At 43.6% G+C, this 24,825-nt stretch overlaps 2 protein-coding genes across 6 annotated transcripts in view; one reads left to right on the top strand and one right to left on the bottom strand.

The window, feature by feature from the left end:
* Nucleotides 1–6,756: 6,756 nt before the first annotated feature.
* Nucleotides 6,757–24,505, top strand: khk (ketohexokinase). 3 transcript variants are annotated; one of them, XM_085407762.1, is made up of 9 exons: nt 6,757–7,779; nt 9,720–9,836; nt 10,825–10,959; nt 11,103–11,237; nt 22,099–22,171; nt 22,505–22,651; nt 22,767–22,855; nt 22,931–23,088; nt 23,939–24,505. In XM_085407762.1, the coding sequence occupies exons 1-9, from the start codon at nt 7,685–7,687 to the stop codon at nt 24,058–24,060; spliced, it is 1,071 nt and encodes a 356-aa protein (XP_085263888.1). In that variant the 5' UTR covers nt 6,757–7,684; the 3' UTR covers nt 24,061–24,505. The 3 variants fall into 3 exon arrangements, with proteins under 3 accessions (XP_085263888.1, XP_085263890.1, XP_085263889.1); XM_085407764.1 differs by lacking the exon at nt 10,825–10,959 and having other exon boundaries at nt 6,760–7,779; XM_085407763.1 differs by lacking the exon at nt 11,103–11,237 and having other exon boundaries at nt 6,761–7,779.
* The window catches only part of pltp (phospholipid transfer protein), a 35,230-nt gene continuing 34,782 nt past the window's right edge, over nt 24,378–24,825 (bottom strand). For all 3 annotated transcript variants that reach the window (XR_014911836.1, XR_014911837.1, XR_014911835.1), the window contains exon 16: nt 24,378–24,677. The gene's annotated coding sequence lies outside the window, so the exon portion shown is untranslated. The remainder of the gene's footprint in view (nt 24,678–24,825) is intronic.

A 24,825-nucleotide genomic window follows, 5' to 3' on the forward strand; every position in this document is an offset into this window, starting at 1 on the left:
CCAGTTATGGTTCCTTTGATCGCTCATCCGTTACTTGGATAACTGTGGCAATTCTAGAGCTAATACATGCAAACGAGCGCTGACCCTCCGGCTCGAAGGACCAATTAATGATAGGTTTGTAGCTTGAACCTATTCGCTGGAACGTTAAGACAACATAATTACACTGCAAGCAAGACACAAGTAGGCAAACTTCTTCATGTTTCTCGTGCACGGGAGAGAACTGGACAACCGCTTGACTCCAGTTAGTCTCGTCCGTCCCTTCCATACCACTGTCCTTTTATTGAGGTTACATGAATATGCATAAGTTCATTAACATATGACGTCTACATACACAAAGAGTACCTTGCCTGTGTGTGTGTGTGTGTGTGGACTGCTGATCAAAGGGTCAAACATCCTTGGTCAGGAAGAGGGTAGCCTCCCCCTCACCCTAGATGGTTCATCCTAGATAACACGGTGAGGAAGTCCTGCAGTTCATCTAAACAAAGAGCACTTAGACTAGAACAGACGCAACTACGTTAATCCTACCATAAAATAATAAGACACGGTATGACCTCTCATGCTCCCAAAGTGCTGTCTAATACACACAAAGTTTGCAGACTATCAAGGATCAAAACCTCTACCAATCTACAACTAATTACAAAACTCTAAGCATATATAAGTAAATATTTCTAAGCATAAATGACAATCAACAATACAAATCTAACAACCGCGTCATCCACCCCGATGTTAGGCTGGTAGGCAAACTGCAGCGGGTCTAGATCTCTCCCAACTGGTGGGCGAAAGTGGTGTAGTATGATCCTCTCCATGGTCTTTATCAGGTTTGAAGTCAGGGCAACGAGTCTGAAGTGGTTTGGCTCCTTGGGTTGCGTTGTCTTTGGGACAGGCACCAAACAAGAGGTCTTCCACAGAATGGAGACCCTCTCCAGGCTGAGACTGAGGTTAAAGATAACCTCACAGAGTTGATCTGCACAGTCCCTCAAAAGTCCGGAGCTGAGTCCTCTGCCTCCTCAGTTGTGGTCCCAGCTCTGCCAGCGAGAGCTCAAATTGCCCCCCTGACATCCTGAAATATGTCTGTAAGCTTCAGCTCCTGGATCAAACCAGGAAAATCCCCCTGCTGCTGCCTACTAAATGGTAAATGATAAATGGCCTGTATTTATATAGCGCTTTACTAGTCCCTAAGGACCCCAAAGCGCTTTACATATCCAGTCATCCACCCATTCACACACACATTCACATACTGGTGATGGCAAGCTACATCTTGCAAACACATATTTGTGCTGCAATGTCATGCACAAACTATTGGACCCTTAAGATCAAACCTACGTCATTCTTTTGGTCCATTGCAGTGCGGTAAGCCATCAAACACCCTTATTTGAAAATCAGAATTACATAAAATTGATTGTTTGGCCAAAAATGGGTAAATGACGTAATTAAAAAAAAAAATACAATTTACATGTGTTGAGTTTAGAATGAAAGCAGTTTTACCTAATTTATATGATTTAGTACTATCAACAGCAAGGAATTAAAAAAGGTGGTTATAATGGGTTTCATTACAAGTTTCATTACATTTGCACAACACAGCAGAAATGGTCACAAATGGCAAACAATGCAACAAAAAAACCCCCAAACAACACATTAAAAAACAAAACAAAACAAACAGCCGGGGCCTTCATCTGCCCATTAAATGTCAAACATCGCATTGACCCGTAGTCCCTGCTCATCAGCACATGCTTTTAAAAAGAGCTCCATGTCCTCTGCAAACTGGAAAACAAAGAGGAGGAAGTCCCTCTACACAAACACAGTGCAGATGACAGGCCAGGCAAACATTGATGTGTTTGAATGCCTCCTCATCATGTGAGCCTTGAAGTTTTTTTTAAGAACACTAAGACCACAGTGAGGGCGTTTCATTTTCATGGACTTTCTATAAGCCGCAGTTTCATTTAGCACAGAGGGAGGAGCACATGAATGTTCTACTGAAGATTCAGGAAATGGTTTAGATGCTGGAGACAAGACATCAAGAGGGAGGCGGAGGTCCTCGGAGAGTGCAGCGGGAGGGAGGCGGGGCTCCTCGGAGAGTGCAGCGGAGAGCAGTCCTGATAGTAGTGGCTGACTTGGCATTGAAGAATGCTGACATGACAATAAATGCCGTGCCATATCCCCACGCCGTATGGTGGTCATGTTACAGACAGGGCAGTGAAAGTGTCCTGCATCAGCATAACATTTTGTCTGTGAGAGAGGAAAACCCCCACATGTAATTTAAATGCAGTTGTATAGAATGCAATCAGTTTATCCAACAATCAGATTGTACATATTAAGAAAAACATCCAAGCCATCCTCAGTAATGAAAGCAAAATGGTGTGGATCACAAGAGCTGTCAAGAAATGTGGTGAACAGGAAATAAAAATATTCTTAATAAAAACACACTTTATTCTCTTGCTGATGCACTGAACTGTACAATGTGAAAAGCAACTTGTAAGTCAACAAAGAGACTGCAGAAGTGCTGAAAAGAAGGGCATATTTATAACTTTAACTATGAGGTATATTTAACACCAACATACCTTTAAAGGCAAAGCATTTTTAATGTGTCCATTTATTTGCTCCTCAATCTTTGCCCTGACAGCAGGGCTGAAAGTGGGGCACAGAGGGCAGTGAAACAGGCAACACGTGGTGCATTTCTGCAATTCTGGCTTGGAGGCAGAACTCCAAATTGATATGTGCATCTAAAACAGAGAAAAGTACACACATTCCTTACTAAAGTTTAGATTCCTCTGTTTAAAAATACTCGAGTAAAAGTAGAAGTATTCACTCAACTTTTTACTCAAGTGGAAGTAAGAAGTACAGGCTTTTGTACTTTAAGTACAAAAATTCTAAGTAATCTTGCTTCCACAGTGCGCGGGGGGGAATAATGTAATGACCCTGATTTGAAAATGTCGGGAGTACAAAGTGCAGGTACTTGTGCTAAAATGTAAGAAGTAGAAGTATAAATTAGGCACAAAAAAGTACAGCGGTAAAGTACAGATACCAGAAAATTCTATTTAAGTAATGAAGTATTTGTACTTCGTTACTTTCCGTCTCTGAAGCCAACAAAAAAATCATATTCTAATGCAAAATGTGTATTTTTTTGGCTTGTCGCCCACAGAAGCCCTTAATCCAGCTCTCTTACTTTAACCAGGGCCAGTAAACGGACACATCTGTGTTTCTCTGCGAAGCACGATAAAAAAAACACAATTTAACAATGAGTGTTGTTGTAACGCAAACAGAGTGCCAACATGATCAGTGTAAGCAAACTAGATGATTCCTAGAATTATGAAATTACTAACGGCAAATGTACATATGAAAGACTCTGTCCCAACCTTTACGATCCACTTGCAAGGTTTCCACTGTATCCACGTGTTTCTGGCTACTGTGGAGGTTGCAATATGGCGCTCCACAGTGGCTGCAGCCAGACCCTTCTCTATTTGCCTGAGCTCCAGCTAGATGAAGAGTTTGAAAAAAGTTTAGTGCATCAGCTAATTGTTCTGCTCTGATTGGTTGATAAAAGTCACCTGCTTTAACACAAATGGAGGACTGAATGTAAAAACGTTGTTTGCTGTTTAAGTGGACGCTGCTAAGCCCATCATCTTTGTTTCCTGTTTGAAAACCAGGAAATATTTTTTGATATGATAAATTTTGGATTTGTCCTTCGTTAATGTTCAGTTAGGAAGGTAAATGTTAGGAAGGTAAATGCTGGACATCAACTATCATCTAGGTTCAGTTCCATAATCAATTTTTCATCATTGTTTTTATTGCAGATTTTCCTTTAACAACACAGTGTCTCGACATTAGACACAGAACAACAAAACAGTACAAACACAAAACGTACACAACAGCTCTTAAATAAGGCATAATACAAGATACAAAATATAACATACAAGAGGTGGTGAGTCAGTCTTACAGCGCCCGGGTGATGATCACGTGCGTAGTAGTCCTTTGAATAAGATAGCGGAAAGGTCCGGTCCAATATAGTCCAAAAAGGGGTGCCACATCCCGTAGAACTGACCCACACTGTGGTGTATAATGTGTGTGAGGTATTCCAGAGGAATCAGTTCGAAAATTATTTTTGCGCCAGCCACAGACAGTGGGAGTCCTATCGTTGATCCATTGTAAGAGGATATTTTTCCTGGCTGCAAATGTTAGAGTGTTATACAATCTTTTGTTGGCCGCCGCTTTTAGGCGGTCACTTGGAAGACCTAGAATCAGGGATAAAGGGTCCATCTCTATATCAACGTGGAAGATTTTCCCCAGTTCACCTGTAATGTCAGCCCAGTATTCTTGAAGCTTGAAACAGGACCAAAAACAGTGAGTTAAAGTCCCTACATCAGTTTTGCACTTAAGACACACAGGGGAAAGAGAGCGGTTGAAGAGGTGTCTGCGGTGAGGGGATACGTGCAATCCCTCCGGGGTCCGAGGGATTGCACGTCCGAGGACCCCGGAGGGAAAGCAGGGTTATTCATTATAGGGGTAAAGGTTGATGTTATTCTCGATCTTCTCGATGACAAGATGGCGCGGCCACGTCCAGACGCCTTCCTGACCGCGCCGCTCCGACTATCCACTTTTCGTGTTTTTTACTTATTTTTTGCTCTGGTTTACATCCCAAAATCCTCTAGTCTTATAGTATACGACAGCGGATCATTTGTAAACATCGATGCCAAGGTTGCACATCTAATCTTGGACACTTTTAAACCTGACCCTTCCTGGCCGCCAGAGATTCTACGCGGCGCGGAGAACAACAAAGGACGGGCCGCTCATCCGAGGCGCAGAACAAAGAAGCGCCGGGGAAAACGCGCTGGTATTAGGAACAGACTGAGACAGCAGGCGCATCGCGCACCACTGCCCAGTATCCTACTGGCCAATGTACAATCCATGGAGAACAAGCTTGATGACCTAAGAGCAAGGGTCACCTTCCAACGTGACATGAGGGACTGCAACATTCTGTGCTTCACGGAGACATGGCTGACCCCCACCGTGCCGGACCAGGCCGTAACTCCGTCGGATTCATTCTTTGTGCTCCGCGCGGACAGGACGGCAGAGTCGAACAAAACCAAAGGTGGGGGAGTGTGTTTCATGGTAAACAGAAAGTGGTGTGATGCCAGGAGCATTTCTACTCTCTCCAGCGGCTGCTCGCCACATCTGGAGTTCCTGAGCATTAAGTGCCGCCCTTTCTATCTGCCCCGTGAGTTCACCTCAGTCATCGCCACGGTGGTCTACATCCCACCCCAAACGGACACAGGTATGGCTTTGTCCGAATTACATGATGTGCTGAGCTCGCTTCAAAACAAGGACCCGGGCGCAGCCCTCATTGTAGCAGGAGACTTTAACAAAGCGAACCTCAGACAAGTCATGCCAAACTTTTACCAGCATGTCTCGTGTCCAACGAGAGGGGATCGGATTTTGGATCACTGCTACACGCCATACAAGCAGGGCTACAAAGCTGTCTCACACCCGGCTTTTGGGAAGTCTGACCACAACGCCATCTTCCTCATCCCCCAGTATAAACAAAGCATACGGAGGGAAGAAGTAACCACGAGGGAGGTAAAACGGTGGACTGCCCAATCAGAAGCTACGCTACAGGACGCACTCAACGACGTAGACTGGGACATGTTCAGAGCATGCGCAGTCGACATCAACGAGTACGGAAGTAGCAGTATGCTTCGTCAATATGCTAGCGGAGGAGATTATCCCCACTGCCAGAGTCACCACATTCCCAAACCAGAAACCGTGGATGGACAGATCGATCCGCACTGCAGTAAACGCCAGGACCGCCTCCTACAACGCGGGTCTCGCCGCTGGCGATATGAGCGCCTACAAAGCGGCCTCATACGGCGTGCGGCGCGCGGTGAGAGATGCCAAACGCCGGTACCGGGAACGCGTGGAGTCCCGCTTCCACCAGGGCGACACACGGAGTATGTGGCACGGACTACGCACCATTACGGACTACAAAGCCAGGGACACTGCGCCGATCAACGCCGACTCTGCATTCACCAACGAGCTGAATCGGTTCTACGCCCGTTTCGAGGTTAGCCAGGCGGCTAATGCTATCTACCGCCTGACTACCGAGGACAGTGACCTCATCAGCGAGAGACCGGTGACCAGCATCGCGGAGCATGACGTCCGAGCGGCACTGAGGAGAGTGAACACAAGGAAAGCGGCGGGGCCAGACGGCATCACCGGCCGTCTGCTGCGCTGCTGTGCTGACCAGCTAGCAGGTGTGTTCACTTACATCTTCAACGAGTCCCTGGCGAAGTCTGTGGTCCCCACATGCTTCAAAAGATCCACCATCATCCCTGTGCCCAAGAACAGCAAACCCTCATCCCTCAGCTCTACTCCCTCTACACTTCAGACTGTGTGGCCACCCATGGCTCCAACACCATTGTGAAGTTTAAAATGACTGTTCAGTACAGAAATGAAGCCCAACAATCATGTTTTACAGTCCTGTGGTCTCAGCCTCAGATACTCAATAAATCACACAGAGTTCATGTAGAAACAAATGAACAAAATGTGTTCTCCTTCATTTCTGTCAAACAAAGCTGTATGAAACGTTTCCAGTGGTTTGTATCATGGTTGCTAGGCAACCTGGGCAGCGCGACAAAGGCTAGACCGTCCCATTTCACAAGCCTCGCACTTCCGGCCTTAGCGGTCTTTGAGTACGCCCCTTGAGGACCGTTAAGGCTGCGTACTTTAAGGCTGCAGACCCTGAATTGGGATACAGCCGCAGTTTGTTGCTGTGACTTCACTCTGAGGTAGTGATGGTAAATTTGATTCTTTTTACTGAATCGAGTTTTAATGAGTCACTCACCAAAGTGAATCGTGTTTTTTGAGTCATTTGATTCACTGAGTCAGTTGACCAGAGAGTGCAAAAAATGTACATTTTCACTCAAACTTAATTTGTTTCTCTTTTCATGTAAATCCTACTGCTAAGATGAATGATTCTAAAAGAAAACAACTATTTTATAGAGAAAAAAAGAGCAAAAACATTTCTAAAATTAAGCAATTTCCTATCAAAATTGCTAAATAAACATTTATTTTGTTTATTTTTATTTTATTAGTATTTTCCTTAAATGCGTTAAATATATATTTTCTCATCTAAATGTCCACTGAAATGTGAGCCAGGGGGCGTTAATGCGCCTTAACATTGGTTGCCAACCAAGAAGAAGAAGAAGCTGTGAGCCAGGAGGGAGGGGGTTAGTGAGTCCTGAGTGATTCGCTTACGCTTACGATTCGGCACAGGAAGGGAGGGGGTGAGTAGCTCAAATGTGCTGTTAGCATGTTAGCAGAGCGATGCTACTGTGAACCGAGGAGCTATTTTCTTGATGTGAGCTTCTACTCAGGGTTTTTTCTTCCAGTTCAGAGCAGAAAATTTTTTGTTAAGATACTGGATGTTGTGTTTTTCTCCACAGTTTTAATTATAAGCTAGATACATTGCTGCTAACAGCAACAGGGATGAGTCAGTGAGTCAGTTGGGCTTGTGAATCATGATTCATGAGTCAGTAAAGTGATTCTCGAGTATTGAACGATTCGTTCATAATTCGCGCATCACTACTCTGAGGGAATCATGGGAGGAAGTGTTTCAAAGTCCACCTGAGTGTGCGTTTCTAACACCCTCGGATCACAGAGAGTGTGTGTGTCTGTCATTGTGTGGACCAGCATGGAACAGCAGAAGAAGATTCTGTGTGTGGGGTTGGTGTGTCTCGACATCATCAATGTGGTGAACAAATACCCTGAAGAAGACACTGACAGCAGGTTAGCATCCAGGCTAACTCTCACAGCAGGTTAAGCTGCAGGCTAAAGCTGACAGCAGGTTAGCCTGCAGGCTAAAGCTGACAGCAGGTTAGTATGCACGCTAACTCTGACAGGTTAGCATCAAGGCTAATTCTGACAGCAGGTTAGCCTGCAGGCTAAAGCTGATAGCAGGTTAGCCTGCAGGCCAATTCTGACAGCAGGTTAGTATGCAGGCTAAAGCTGAGAGCAGGTTAATATGTTAATATGCAAGCTAACTCTCCAGGTTGGTACAGCTTATGTTGAACCAGCTGTTTAGAGAAGTGGATCTCTAAAAATTGATTTACTGTGACATTGTATACAGTCAGGATTAGGGGTTTACGGGTAAGAGGTTTTGGTGATGTTTAGGTGTCGGGGTTGGCAGTTTTTTTAGGTCAACGTGTGGGCAAAGGTCACACTTTCATTACGTAACAGATTTCAGTGCAACACTATCGACATTTGATACTCCATTTATTTTTTTATTTTAAAAATGAAAAAGCCAGAATATGATGTAAATGCATCTCCTTGGTGCTGCAACAAGCCCTAACCCCACAAACAGGGGTGTCACTAATCTGAAGAAGAGAATTCATCTTTTACCTCTCTCCTAACATGAGGACATTAGCATCACTGGTTCTCCTGTTCTCTTCACTCGTGTGAATGAGGCCAAGCGGACTGATCTTCTATTATCTAAGTTTTCCTGGCTGAGGCCCTGGCACTAACCTGACTATGACCCAGCTGTCCCCCAACCCTTTGCTTTTAAGTGTGGTCGATAACTGTAGCAAGGATTGCAGGCTGACAGTTTCTCCAGCACATGAACGTTTTTATATGTGTAAAACAGCATACAGCATACTGAGTGGCAGGCTTTTCAGCCCCACTCTCTCCAGCTCAGTGCTCCTCACTTCTCCTGTATAGCACACACCTCACTTCTCTGAGATCCTACTCATAGGGACGACATGATTAGGCCTTGGGGAACAGCTGTGTGTGTGAGGCTCCCCTGACATTGTGAACCCACTGCTCTGCCACAATGACTTTGTTTGTGATGCACTGGTGCTTGTTTCTCATTGGCGATGAGAAACACACTCCTTTGACTTTAACGTTAGCAGCTTCTTTTTGTTTCTGTGTGTAATGTTTGACTCCATGAAGCCTTTCATCACTCCTGCCATCAGACTAAGACCATCAGGTACCGGAACAGCTTCTTCCCCACAGCTGTCAGACTCCTGAACTCTGCCTCCTGACATCTGACCCACGTTAAACTCATGGACTGACCATACACACACACACAACCACCTACATACACACACAATGGACAACTGTACCCTCAAACACACAATAATAACATGGACTGAACCACCACTCACAACCACTAGCACTTTATATAGCCTCTGTAGAAATTATCCACACCCTCACTTACCTTAACTGCACTACTGTGTAGCTCTGTGTAAATAATCATTCTGTACATACGATAATTTTTAATCCTACAACTGTTTATAACTTACATAGTTCACATTTCTGTATAGCTGTATATCTCAGATTTCTGTAAAGTTATTTATTTCATATTCTGTATAGTTTTTCATATTTATATCCTGTTCATAGCCTGTACATAGTTTGTACTCACTACAGCCTGTACATACTTATAGTTATAGAATATTCATAACATACTTCATACCATGTACATTATAACATACCATAATAGACCCATTTCTGTAATATACTTACATATCTATATTATTGCTAATATATATTGTAATATATCTATATCACTAAAGCACTTCTGGATGGATGCAAACTGCATTTCGTTGCCCTGTACCTGTGCATGTGCAATGACAACAAAGTTGAATTCTATTCTTATTCTTATTCTATTCTATCAGTATTGAAAATTAATGATTGCCCCTCTGATGGATGATGTCATTACTTTGTACCTACAGATGTCTGTCGCAGCGTTGGCAGCGGGGAGGAAATGCTTCAAACTCATGCACAGTGCTGTCGCTGCTCGGAGCGCCCTGTGCCTTCATGGGCTCCTTGTCAGCTGGTCCTGTGGCCAAGTGAGTCCTTTTCAAATGCTCATCAATAAATCCATTTGTTCAGAAATACAAGAAATACACAGTCATCAATGTTTGAGGGCAGAATCCAGACTGTTAATACCACAGTTTTTTACTGAAACTGTGGTATTTTGGAGATTCTACACACACATACACAGAAATGAACATTATCAACCTACTGAAATAAAAGACTTTCTGCTACTTATCTGGGATATTTATCTGCTCAGTTGTTTAACTGACTGTATTCTGATTAAAAAGTATTGCTTTAATTTTTAGCAGTATAAAGAAAAATGATACTGGCAGCCACCAGTCTTTAATTTGGTGTTTGTGTGATGAAAATTAAAAAATTCGAAGTTGATTCCTTCTTATTGCATTGACAAAATTCATTAAACTTCACCTCATACTTTAACCTCGATATCAAGTCGGTGAGACTGGAAAGTGTTCACAATGTTTAATAACTGCACCAGTGGCATCAGTTTGAAAGTGACTTCCCTTCTTTTTACATTCATGAGGAAACTGGACCTCTTACCTTAACCTGAGATTCAAACTTGTTAGAGAATTTTAGCAAATGCACGCGAGATATGAATTTTAAAATCTTACGATGCCTGATTCTGAAATTATCACGTTAACAGACCTAGGCGTCCATGCTGCCAGCCTGGCAGGGTGACAGCAATACCACATCAGAGCAGGTTAAAGGTGTGGAGATGGTTCTTGATGTTTGAAGCTGTGGTGAAGTACAAAGGGGGAAACTCCTCTGGTGCTCACATTTACAAAGTGCTCTTCAAAGGGTAAAAAAAAGGCAGCTCTTTGTTCACCAGCAGTTTCACCTGAGCACTAAAAACAGGAGATTTATCATCTTTATTTAACATCCAGTCAGAAAGTGCATTACTAACATACTTGTTACCACCTCTGACTTTAATTTTTCTGTCTGCCATGTGGAGGATCTGTGTTTCAGGAAGCCAAGTCAGTGTAAACAGTTACCTGTCTGTAGTTTTATTTTGGAAGATTTTCAGAAGTACTGCATCGATGTGTCTCTGCTGTCTGAGCACCCTCAGTGCTTCCTTCCAGCCTCCATGGTCATCAGCAACACCAGCACAGGAAGTCGCACTATCCTGCACATGAACAGGTGTGTTTGTGTCACTAACGGCATCTGTTTCAGGGTCATCATAGAGGAGCTCCGCCCCTCCCCTTCTGCCAGTCAGAGTTCGGGTTTCTGCCAGAGTTTTATTTTCGAGGGGACATGATCTTTCCTGTCTGTCTTTCTGTCAGTTTCATCATGGCTGACTTCTCGCAGCGGGACATCGATGTGTCAGCGGTGGTTTTGCAGGTCGAAGGTCAAACTCCATGTGCTTGTTGTGTGGTTTGTCCATCCACTGGAACTCGAACCGTCGTTCTCTCCGATACGTAAGGCATCAGGTCGTCGAAGAGCTGCGATTTTCACAGCTCACGTTAGATATTAATTAATAATGATTATTACAATGATCGAGGTTTTCTTCCAGCCTGTTTGATCAGTGTGTTATTTCTGACATTATGCCCGGCTAATCAGCACCGCAGTGAAATAATCAGTCTTCCCTTTGTCAAAAATACATTTTTAAATAAAATTCTGCAGAATCTTTCCCGTTTCTTTTGATTCTCTTTCTGGTCACCTGAACAAACCCATCAGTGGTTCAGGTGAAGCTTTACTGATTGGATTGCACCACGCCCTCTCAGACTCTAAGCTCCATCCATTGGCTGCTGAAGGTGGATGAAACAAATACACTGATGAGTTTAGAGAATCTGTCATCAGGAAGCATGAAAACCTAAATGTCAGCCTAAATCTGGTCTAATGACAACTGGGCACATGAGCCACTGCAGAGCAATGGCTCCACCAATCAGATGAGGTGAATAACAGATGACTTTTTATCAGGTCAGAGGCGAAGTTGGAAAAAGTGGACCAAACTCTTTAAAGGAGTTAACTAGAGCAGTTTGTGTGAAGGTCGCGTAGAGGAAACTGATGATGTTGGTATTCTTTTCGTTTTGACCTCAACAACCACTGTAGCTCATTCATTTCCAGTTTCTGTTAAAAAACGTCCTGGTTGAGATATCCACATCGAATGTTAGGTGAGCAAAAGAAAAGCGTGAAGCAGTCAGTAAAACCTTCAGGCAGGTAAACTGTTTATAAAGCAGCTTCCTTTTTCTCGCTGAGCCTTGTCACAAACTTTTCTGTTAGCTCTGCAGTGGTTTCTAGGGATAATTCATCATAAATTATTTAATTTCTCCCAAAGTATAAACAAGTTTATTAATCAAAAGTCAATCTGTATGGGTTTTCTTCCACTATAAATAGAATAAGCAAAGATAAGCAAAACTGTGCAGGTGTTGTTGATCACACTTGAAGCCTAATATGGCGTCTTGTTGCAATAAACACCAAAGTATGCTTTTCTACAGTGGGCACCAGAGATGGGCAGTAGCGCGTTACTGTAATTCGATTACTTTTTTCAAGTAACGAGTAAAGTAAGGGATTACTATTGCAAAAAAGGTAATTAGATTACCGTTACTTTCCCGTAAGCACCCCACGTTACTGTGTTACTAAAACCGTGATTTTTTTGCGAGGGTGTCTCATGACAATGATGTAAGCGAGTGCGACGTTCGTGGCAACAGCTGTGTGCAGATCAAGAATGGATAATATATCGAGTCTGGGAGCGAGTATGACCGCGCAGCATTTAAAGCGTGGAAGTACTGACCTTACTTTGAGTTTAATTCTGTAAAAAGTGACAAAAACATTAGCTTCTGCTGTTCACTGCGTGGGAAGAAACTTCTTTTTACAGCGAAAAAAAACCCTAAACATCCGAGCAAGCACTGAGTACGCTACCAGTGAATGGGAAGGAAATTCACAGACAAACTCGCGGATTCTTCCACTGACCGCTGAGACACACCTGCACCAGGGCAAACATCCGCCTACCCCACTTTTTACTTGCACCTATTTGAAAGACTGAGTGTAAACACAAAAAAAAAAATTATTTTATGTGCTGGAATGTGCAGAAAATAGGTTTAAATGTTAAACAAATTTCTTCCAGTCAGAGAATGTTGCAGATAATTAAATCTTTGCTTGATGCATAAAGTTAAAAGATTAAAACTAATAAAACAAATTTTAAAAAGAGCCTTTTCCATTTGATTACATTTTATATGATGGATTAGGCAGAAAGTAGAATTGGGCTGAAAGATCTATCGCCTTATTACCTATTCAGGTTGTAAATCGTGTTTTTAAAAAGTAACTAAGTAATTAATTACTTTTGAAAATAAGTAATCAGTAAAGTAACAGGATTACTTTTTTGGGGAAGTAATCAGTAATTAGTTACTGATTACTTTTTTCAAGTAACTCGACCAACACTGGTGGGCACTGAGGGACAAAGGCCTGAATATAAGAGATATTCATGGTTTAATGGTGAAATTTTTTTACATTGTTGTAGGAAAATACGAAATGAGTGGAGTGATTTATTGAAAACTGTGCAAACATAGCCACGATTCCACTGTGAGTTTTCCTATCCAGGTATCCATTTTATTGCACTGCCAGTGTGTTTGGGCAGATATTACTGCATGCTGGATCAAGATTCAAGATTCTTTATTTGTCACATGCATAATTATACAAGTACAACACACAGTGAAATGTGTCCTGAAAACGCTCCTGGGCTGTGCAAAAAGAAAACATTATACACAGTAAGTAAATATGTGCAAGGAAGACCTTACATGCAGTAAATGGGGCGACCATGGCTCAGGGGGTTTGGAAGCGTCTCTGTAACCGGAAGGTCGCCGGTTCGATCCCCGGGCTCTCTGTCCTGGTTGTTGTGTCCTTGGGCAAGACTCTTTACCCTACTTGCCTACTGGTGATGGCCAGAGGGGCCGATGGTGCGATATGGCAGCCTCGCTTCTGTCAGTCTGCCCCAGGGCAGCTGTGGCTACAACTGTAGCTGCCTCCACCAGTGAGTGAATGAATAGTGGCATTGTAAAGCGCTTTGGGTGCCTTGAAAAGCGCTATATAAATCCAATCTATTATTATTGAGTGAATTATATAATTAAGTAAATTTAAATAAAATAAAACAATCTGGAAATTTAAGTTGAAAAACTGAGAATGTACATTGTGCGAGAGGGATGCTGATGTGTCTTGTGCCGTAGTGTGGCAAGAAAGATCAGGCATGATATGAGGATATGGTAAGAAAAAGTCCTGTCTCAGTCACTTATGGATGCTGTGAGTGGGGGGGCATGTCCTGATTTAACACCAGGATGGCCTGGGGAAAGAAGCTCCTCTTGAGTCTCTCTGTTTTTGCCTGGATGGTGTGGAACCTTCTGCCTGATTGCAGAAGTTGGAACTGTTCCTGGGATGGGACGAGTCCTTCAGTATCTGAGCTGCTCTGGACCAGCATCTCCTCATGTAAATGTCCTGTAAGGAGGGGACAGCAGCCCTGCAGCAGTGTTTTGCCGTACGGCTCACTCTCTGAAGAGCTTTTTGGCCTTGACAAAGCGGTTCCCATACCAGGATGTGATGTTCTCTGTGAGGATGCTCTCCACAGCGCCTGTGTACAATACAGTACAATTTTATTTATATAGCACATTTAAAAAACCCACAGGTATGCCAAAGTGCTTCACAGAGTTAGAGCAATAATAAATACAAATACAAAATACAAATAAAATATACTAACAGGCGGGTGACATAACTAACCAATAATACACCAGGCATAGTAGGCACAACCCGAAAGGCTGAAGGTTAAAACATTATAAATATTAATAAAGCGAAAAAGATAACTTACAGTACACCAAAAATGCGGGCTCTAGGAGGCGGGGAAAGCAAGGCTCTCCCCGCTCTGAACTCCTTCAGTTGTCGTAGGTGGTACAGGCGCTGCCTAGCCTTTTTGGACTGGACCTGAATGTGTGCAGACCATGTCAGGTCTGAGGAGATGTGGACACCAAGATACTTGAAGGACTGCACCCTCTCCACTGGAGCTCCTGATGATAATGGGCTTGTGGTCTCTGTGCTGACTCCTGAAGTCCAACACCAGCTCCTTGGTTGAGCTAGAGGTGGTTGTCCTGGCACCACGATGCCAGATTCTTCACTTCATCCATGTAGGCCGCCTCATCGTTGTTGGAGACGGCGCCCAACACCACTGTGTCGTCAGCAAACTTCGCAATGGTGTTGGAGCCATGGGTGGCCACACAGTCTGAAGTGGGAGTAGAGCAGTGGCGAGAGGACACGCCCCTGTGACGCTCTGGTGTTGATGGTGATGTTGTCAGAGACACACCTACCCACCCTCACCACCTGAGTTCTGCCAGTGAGGAAGTCCAACACCCATGCACTCATACGACTGTTGAGTCCCAGATCCCTCAGCTTTTTGAACAGTCTGCAGGGTACTATTGTGTTAAACACTGAACTGTAATCTACGAACAGCATTCTCACATAGTTACCCTGTTTCTTGTCCACGTGGCTGAGTGTGGTGTGCAGGACGTGGGCGATGGCGTCCTCTGTGGATCTGTTGGGTCGGTAGGCGAACTGGAGCGGATCTGTGGTGTCTGCGATGGAGGAGGAGATGATGTTCTTCAGCAGCCTCTCGATCACCTTCATAACCACCGAAGTCAGTGCAACTGGCCGGTAGTCATTCAGGAATGAGGGCTTGTTGTTCTTGGGCACAGGGATGATGGTGGATCTCTTGAAGCATGTGGGGACCACAGACTTAGCCAGGAACTCGTTGAAGATGGAAGTGAACACACCTACTAGCTGGTCAGCACAGCAGACGGCCGGTGATGCCGTCTGGCCCCGCTGCTTTCCTTGTGTTCATGCTCTTCAGCCCCACTCAGATGCTCCGCAATGCTGATCACTGGTCTCTCTCTTTCTCTCTCTGATGATGTCACCGTCCTCAGTTGTCAGGCAGTAGTTAGCATTAGCCACCTGGCAAACCTCGAAACGAGTGTAGAACTCATTCGGCTCGTTGGTGAATGCAGAATCAGCGTTGATCAGTGCAGTATCTATGGCTTTGTAGTCCGTGATGGTGCGTAGTCCATGCCACATGATTCTTGTGTTGCCCTGGTGAAAGCGAGACTCCACGTGCTCCCGCTACCAGCATTTGGCATCCCTCACCACGTGCCGCACACCATATGAAGCAGCTTTGTAGGCGCTCATATCCCCAGTGGTAAGACCGGTGTTGTAGGTGGCAGTCCTGGTGTTTACTGTTGTGCAGTTCGATCTGCCCACCCATGGTCTCTGGTTCGGGAATGACACAACTCTTGCAGTGGGGGATGATCTCCTCCGCTAATATGCTAGCGAAGCTAACTGCTACTTCCGTTAACTCGTTGATGTTGACTGCACATGCTCTGAACATGTTCCAGTCTACGTCGTTGAGTGCGTCCTGTAGCATAGCTTCTGATTGGGCAGACCAGCGTTTCACCTTCTTCGTGGTTACTTCATCCCTCCATATATTTTGTTTATACTAAGGAATGAGGAAGATGGCGTTGTGGTCAGACTTTCCAAAGGCCGGGTGTGAAACAGCTTTTTAGTCCCGCCTGTATGGAGCCAGCACATTTCCTCCAGCGCTGCTTTGTTCTTCGACTCGGGTGAGCATCCTGTCCTTTGTTGTTTCACGCGCCGCTTAGTATCTCGGTCAGCCAGGACAGATCGGGTTTAAAAGTATCTAAGACTACATGTGCAAACTTGTTACAGATGTTGAGGAGCGATCTGCTGTCGTAAACTATAAAACCATAAGATTTTGGAATGTAAAACAAAGCAATAAATAATTAAGCAGCTAAAAAAGTGCATAGTCTGTGTGGAGCAGTCAGGAAGGCGTCCGGACGTGGCCACGCCATCTTCCATCTGTCTCTGATGGAACTTTTCTAAGTTTATAACTCATCAGTTTATCAAAGATCTGAAACACCACTGACTAACCTGCAGCTGAAACCATGACAGAGCCTCCTTCGTGCCTCAGATGGTTGCAGACTCTGACTGTCTGACCTCCTGACCTCCTCGTACATACTGACCATGATGTGGATCCATCGCTCCATCAGACCTGTTCCTCTGATTTTCAGTCCAGCTCTTATGTAATTTTCATGCCTTGGCCATTCCTCCTGTGTTCCTTCATTGAGAATAATTTCCTGACAGTTGCCCTTCCACTGAGACCATTTCTAATGAGACTTTAATGACAGTAGATGATCAGCTGAAGTTCCAGATTATCTGTCAGGTCTTTGCTTTTTTCCCCTTACTTAAGGACGTGACTTTCAGATACTGTTCATCTTCTCTGAACAGTTCTTTTTTTGTCCTCCAAGTTTCCTCAGCTTTTTAACACTAGGGATTATTTTCACTCTGGCCTGCAACAGTAAGGGCAACAGGCCTTTTTTTTTTTCTTTTTTTTTAAAGAGGCTGAGTTCTCAGTGTATTTTTATTTTGACAACATTTTGAAACTGACCTGCAACAAAACTAATGAATTCATTATTGTGACATGATAGGGTGGGGCAAGGTCTCACAATGGATTCACCCAAGACCTTGGCTGATGGTGACCCATGCTCATTTTTCATCTTGGCTCATGTGATTGCGTAGATGATCAACAGTGGGTCCATCACCCTCTTAGGGACACTACCAATAGGTCTTAAAAATCACCAATTGCTCTTAGAACTGAAGAGGCATCTCGGATGAGAGGTGAGACGTGTTGAGAAACGTAAAGAAGTCCACACGGTTTTCTTTCCAAGCTCTTTAAATTATTGTAAATGTACAAGAGTGAAAGTTTATCACACCATCCACCTCTGCCTGTAATCCAGCATTCCCCTCAGCAGATATAAACACGTTTACAGCAAATACAAAAATTGTTTCGGTCTATTTTGTCTTCCAGGGGTCAGAGCAGGCAACATTGAGGGAAATTTAAAACTGCTGGCTAAATGTAAACATGAATTCAGTAAAATTGTAATTCACTTCAGCAGTAATGACACCCGTTTACGTAATTCCGAGGTCACCAAAATCAATGTTGAATCGGTGCGCAACTTTGCCAAAACAATGTCAGACTCTGTAGTTTTCTCTGGTCCCCTCCCCAATCAGACCAGGAGTGACATGTTTAGCCACATGTTCTCCTTAAATTGCTGGTTGTCTGAGTGGTGTCCCAGAAACGATGTGGGCTTCATAGATAATTGGCAAACCTTCTGGAGGAAACCTGGTCTTGTTAGGAGAGACGGCATCCATCCCACTTTGGATGGAGCAGCTCTCATTTCTGGAAATCTGCCCAAATTTATTAAACCCCCCAAAATATGACTATCCAGAGTTGGGACCAGGAAGCAGAGTTGTAGTCTTACACGCCTCTCTGCTAGACCTCAGTGCAGCCATTAGAGCGGGACTCTCCTGGGAACAACAAGCAGAAGCGGAGGTGCAGCAGACGTGGAGGAGCTGACCGAAGGCGCTTGGTTAGCAAAAGAAGGTTAACCCTCCCGGTCATACTCCTTGCCAATGTTCAGTCTTTGGAAAATAAAATAGACAAACTCCATGCTCGAATTTCCACGCAAACGTCAGGAGTGCTCCATACTGTGTTTTTGCAAAATACTGGCTGGGGGAGAGAACACCCGATAACACCAGATGGCTACGGGGTCTTCAGAGCGGGCGAAGTGCTCCGGGCAGTGGCAAGATACGCGGCGGAGGAATGGCCGCCCTCATCAAACAATCGTGGTGTACTGACTGTAAGATCATTTCAAAATCCTGCTCTGAAAATGTGGAATTTCTGACTTTGATAAAGGCCTTGCTATTTGCCCAGAGAACTGCAGTGCATCATTGTGTGCAGTGTACATGCCTAAACTACATCAGTTTGTAACCTTCCCCACCACAGGAAATAAAATACTGGATCACTGTTACAGCAAGATCAGAAATGCCTTCTCAGCTGAACCAAAACCTAATTTCAGAAAGTTTAATCACCTGGCAATCTGGCTAAAACCCATATATAACAAAAAGCTCAAGACAAAACCAGTCACAGTCAGGCCTATTAATACCTGGACTGACAGTGCAAAAGCCAGTCTGCTGGGCAGAGCTGCTTAGAGACTACAGACTGGAGCATCTTCAAAGGAACAGCTAACAATATCCACGAATACACAGAGACTGTAAGCGACTACATAAACTGGTGTACGTGTATTTGTACCCCTCCCAGGACTGTGCGCAGGTTCCAAGGCCAAAAACCCTGGCTTAATGGAGACATTAAACTGGAAATAAGGGAGAGGAGGGAGGCCTTCAAGGCAGGAGATCAGATGGAGTATAAGAGAGCCCACTACGAACTGCAGAAGTCCATCAGAGTAGCAAAGTGAGCCCACTCAAAAAGAAAAAGAAACAAAGAAAAAAAACATCTTGTCTTTATCTTATAAAAAGTGTAACTTGACCTGGAGAGCTCTGCACAAGAATTCCAATGTGCATGGACTGTTGGTCCTGTGCACAAATGGCAAATAAAAATCTTGAATCTTGAATCCTACAGTATTTAAAAGTAGAATGGGAGGCAGAGCCTTCAGTTTTCAGGCCCCTCTTCTGTGGAACCAGCTTCCAGTTTGGATTCAGGAGACAGACACTATCTCTACTTTCAAGATTAGGCTTCAAACCTTCCTTTTTGCTAAAGCATATAGTTAGGGCTGGACCAGGTGACCCTGAATCCTCCCTTAGTTATGCTGCAATAGACATAGGCTGCTGTTATTAATCTCCGTCTGTCCTCCACAGCATGTCTTTATCCTGTCTTCCTTCTCTCACCCCAACCGGTCACAGCAGATGGCCCCGCCCCTCCCTGAGCCTTGTTCTGCCAGAGGTTTCTTCCTGTTAAAAGGGAGTTTTTCCTTCCCACTGTCGCCAAAGTGCTTGCTCATAGGGGGTCATATGATTGCTGGATTTTTCTCTGTATGTATTATTGTAGGGTGTACCTTACAATATAAAGCGCCTTCAGGCGACTGTTGTCGTGATTTGACGCTATGTGAATAAAACTGAATTGAAAGTCTCTATAGGAGGATGTTTCTATAATTCACCTGTTTCAACTGTATTAAGACTAAAAGTTTGCATTATAAAGGTGGGGCCTCTCTGACTGACTGGTGGATGGCAACACAGTCAGCTTTACAGGGAGTGCAGAATTATTAGGCAAGTTGTATTTTTGAGGAATAATTGTATTATTGAACAACAACCATGTTCTCAATGAACCCAAAAAACTCATTAATATCAAAGCTGAATGTTTTTGGAAGTAGTTTTTAGTTTGTAGTGTTTAGTATGTTGCTTTGTTGTTGTTTTTTTTGTCTTTTTTGCTTGTTTTCTATTCTTCTCTCAACAGGTGATCCAGGAGATTTTTATTTTTTTTCTCCCCCCCTTTCTCACTGTCCCTCTCCCCTTCTGTTTTTCCTTTCCTTCCTCTTTCTTTCTCCCTCTCCTATCCCTCACTCATGTCTGTCCCGTCTGTAACATCTGAAAATAAAATATAATAAATAATAAAAACAAAGATTGACCAAATGGACCAATACGGCAATGCCACGATGATCCATTTGGCAAAGTAAATCCATTGGGTATCCTTGTTGGTCTTCAGACAACAATTCTGATGGCTAAAGAACCAAATGGGACAGGCAGAAAAAAAAAAAAAAAAAAAGGAAGTAGTTTTTAGTTTGTTTTTAGTTTTAGCTATTTTAGGGGGATATCTGTGTGTGCAGGTGACTATTACTGTGCATAATTATTAGGCAACTTAACAAAAAACAAATATATACCCATTTCAATTATTTATTTTTACCAGTGAAACCAATATAACATCTCCACATTCACAAATATACATTTCTGACATTCAAAAACAAAACAAAAACAAATCAGCGACCAATATAGCCACCTTTCTTTGCAAGGACACTCAAAAGCCTGCCATCCATGGATTCTGTCAGTGTTTTGATCTGTTCACCATCAACATTGCGTGCAGCAGCAACCACAGCCTCCCAGACACTGTTCAGAGAGGTGTACTGTTTTCCTTCCTTGTAAATCTCACATTTTATGATGGACCACAGGTTCTCAATGGGGTTCAGATCAGGTGAACAAGGAGGCCATGTCATTAGTTCTTCTTCTTTTATACCCTTTCTTGCAGCCACGCTGTGGAGTACTTGGACGCGTGTGATGGAGCATTGTCCTGCATGAAAATCATGTTTTTCTTGAAGGATGCAGACTTCTTCCTGTACCACTGCTTGAAGAAGGTGTCTTCCAGAAACTGGCAGTAGGACTGGGAGTTGAGCTTGAGTCCATCCTCAACCCGAAAAGGCCCCACAAGCTCATCTTTGATGATACCAGCCCAAACCAGTACTCCACCTCCACCTTGCTGGCGTCTGAGTCGGACTGGAGCTCTCTGCCCTTTACCAATCCAGCCACGGGCCCATCCATCTGGCCCATCAAGACTCACTCTCATTTCATCAGTCCATAAAACCTTAGAAAAATCAGTCTTGAGATATTTCTTGGCCCAGTCTTGACGTTTCAGCTTGTGTGTCTTGTTCAGTGGTGGTCGTCTTTCAGCCTTTCTTACCTTGGCCATGTCTCTGAGTATTGCACACCTTGTGCTTTTGGGCACTCCAGTGATGTTGCAGCTCTGAAATATGGCCAAACTGGTGGCAAGTGGCATCTTGGCAGCTGCACGCTTGACTTTTCTCAGTTCATGGGCAGTTATTTGGTGCCTTGGTTTTTCCACACACTTCTTGCGACCCTGTTGACTATTTTGAATGAAACGCTTGATTGTTCGATGATCAGCTTTGCAATTTTGAGACTGCTGCATCCCTCTGCAAGATATCTCACTATTTTTGACTTTTCTGAGCCTGTCAAGTCCTTCTTTTGACCCATTTTGCCAAAGGAAAGGACGTTGCCTAATAATTATGCACACCTGATATAGGGTGTTGATGTCATTAGACCACACCCCTTCTCATTACAGAGATGCACATCACCTAATATGCTTAATTGGTAGTAGGCTTTCGAGCCTATACAGCTTGGAGTAAGACAACATGCATGAAGAGGATGATGTGGACAAAATACTCATTTGCCTAATAATTCTGCACTCCCTGTATAGTAGCTTGCTGTCTGATAGGCTGCACCTGCTCTGTGGTTGTTCCATGAATTTTATACAGCAGAGCAGTTTACCAGTCCTGCTGGTTTGGTGTCATAATGATGTGATAGGAAGGTTAACATGAATCTGCTAAATGCAGGGAGAATCCAGAAAAAATGGTTTGACCTGAGTTTTGAAGAGATGGAAGTGGTTGTTTTAAAGGACCATAAGCTCTGACCTCAATTCCTGTCTGTCAGGAACCTTCCAGATGTCACAGCAGAGGATTTTTCAAAAGTTCACCTTCATCAGTTCAAGTGGATCCACTGGGAGGTGAGTAAAGTCCAGTAAACGAGCCAACCCAACCTAGTATTAAACTGACATTGGTAATCAGAATTTTAAATTAAGATCATAAACACAACCTGTTAATGATGAGTAACCAATCAGAAAACACCTGTCACCATCTTAACACCTTTCCAGCCTGCACTCCTCAGAGGTTTGTGCTCATTTAGAAACAATATTTTCACCAGAAGACTTAAAAAACAACATTAATTTGAAATTGATCAATGATGATTAATTCATTAAACAAAAGCGCACTCTAACCCACTGGAAACTGTTTTGTCTCATAAATCTTGTTTGTTTGCTGTCACACTTTAACTCCTGTAGGGCCGAAACGCAGAGGAGCAGGTGAAGATGATCCAGCAGGTAGAGCGATATAACAGCATGTTGCCACAGCAACAGAAGATCACCATTTCCGTGGAGATAGAGAAGACCAGAGAGCCGCTGTACCAGCTGTTTCCTCATGGCGATGTGGTGAGAGCTTCTGTGCCAGAACCAGGAGAACATAAACTGCCCACTCTATCAGACAAAATGTTATTGCATGTTTTCTGTCACGTGTTGCAAATTCATCGCGGTTTCATGTCTTTAGGTGTTTGTCAGTAAGGACGTTGCTCGTGATTTTGGGTTTGAGTCAGCTGAAGCTGCCCTGAAAGGACTTTACAGTCGAGTCAAACAGGGGTGAGTGGTCACAGGTCAGCAGTGTAACATTAGTAACAACCATAGAAATAAAAATATGACGCCATCCTTCCTCAGGGCCATCCTGATCTGTGCCTGGGCAGAAAAAGGAGCTGATGCTTTGGGTCCTGATGGTGTGATCATTCATTCTGATGCATTTCCTCCTGAAAGTCTCGTTGATACGCTTGGAGCTGGGGACACCTTCAACGCTGCTGTCATCTACACACTGTCCAAGGGTGAGACTTTTAAACATCTATGTAGCAGGAAGCCAGCAAAACCTCAGTATTCTGTAGCAAATAGCTTTATTAATAAAGTGCTGATCCTGATACACGCCAGAACAAAACCTGTTTTAACATATATCCGTTGTTGTAAGTGTACATGGATTGGCTCTTATATAATCCTTTTCTACGCTACTTGAGCACTCAAAACTTTATACAACATGCCTCATCCACCCATGGACAGACAGTTTTCTATCCACAAGCTATGCGACTTGGGGTCCTATTTTGGCATGCAGACTGGAGCAGCCAGGAACCCAATCACGACCGTTCTGATTAGTCGGTGACCTGCTCCCATGACCCCACGGAGGAAAAGATGAGATGGAAACATTTCAACACAGGACCATCACAATAAGACTGTTAATTAAATTAAAACTGTTAATTAAACTTCCCTTTAATTAACTTTGATTTATACAGCACCAAATCACAACAACAGTCTCAAGGTGTTTTATATTGTAAGGTAGACCCTACAATAATACATACAGAGAAAAACCCCCTATGACCCCCTATGAGCAAGCACTTTGGCGACAGTGGGAAGGAAAAACTCCCTTTTAACAGGAAGAAACCTCCGGCAGAACAAGGCTCAGTGAGGGGCGGGGCCATCTGCTGTGATTGGTTGGGGTGAGAGAAGGAAGACAGGATAAAGACATGCTGTGGAAGAGAGACAGAGGTTAATAACAGATATGATTCAATGCAGAGAGGTCTGTTAACACATAGTAATGCCCTTTAATTCCCCTTTACTTTTAAATAAAATAAATCAGTAACACCTGAGGACTGATTAATTTAAAAGATCAATGTTTTCTGTCTATAGGTGGAAGTTTGCAAGATGCCCTAACCTTTGGCTGCAGGGTTGCTGGCAGGAAGTGTGGTTTCCATGGTTATGACAGCATCAGCAAAGTCTTCAATGACATGCAACCACAAAGTTTGTTTTAGGGAAACCCAGTCCACAAAAGCACATGACCACATGAAAAACAATGTGTAAACATAAACATGTGTGTTAACGTGAAAGTGTTTGAAGGCACAACTGAAATTTTATCTAATTTTCAGTTTAAGGAAAATCATCTGTGGTATAAGGGATCTGCATAATTACAATTAGTAACTGACATTTAACATCCATTAGTTCATTCATTCACAGATCAATAACTGGATTATTGTTCAATAAATGATTAACTGAAGTGAGAGAAGCAAACGTTTCTTTGGAGTGTTTTTACTTGGTGGAATTAAATCTCACTGATCAGTGATCGGGTTGATTGTTTTTGTCCTGATAGTTTGTTTTTCATTAAAACAATTACCACTCGATGCTCAGACACAGCTTCCTTTCATTCTCTCTACAAATAACCTTGTCAGGGTACTCACTCGCAAGGTCTGGTTTCCTGCGCAGAAAGGAACAAAAAGCCAAAGACGACAAACATGTTTTTATTGAAGACCCAATTCTACTAACGATTTCCAGTTTAACAACCAGGCGTCAAACAACTGTTGTACTCCAGCTTCTCACAGGTGAGTTAAACATCCCAGGTGCAACTGGCAGTGGCAAGCAGGAAGGGCCACCTCTAAAACACAAGGCATAATTGGCACACATACACATGAGTGAGAGCGATGGAGAAAGGAAATTGAGTCATCAGAACCACAACAATAGCAGAAAACTTGCTGAGCACCAGTTCAGCTCACTGGGATGAGCAGGTGACCATATGCCTCTCA

Source organism: Rhamphochromis longiceps, linkage group LG5, assembly GCF_057381845.1.
Source record: "Rhamphochromis longiceps isolate RC_006_pf linkage group LG5, R_longiceps_female_GT1.1, whole genome shotgun sequence".
Classification (NCBI taxonomy): domain Eukaryota; kingdom Metazoa; phylum Chordata; class Actinopteri; order Cichliformes; family Cichlidae; genus Rhamphochromis; species Rhamphochromis longiceps.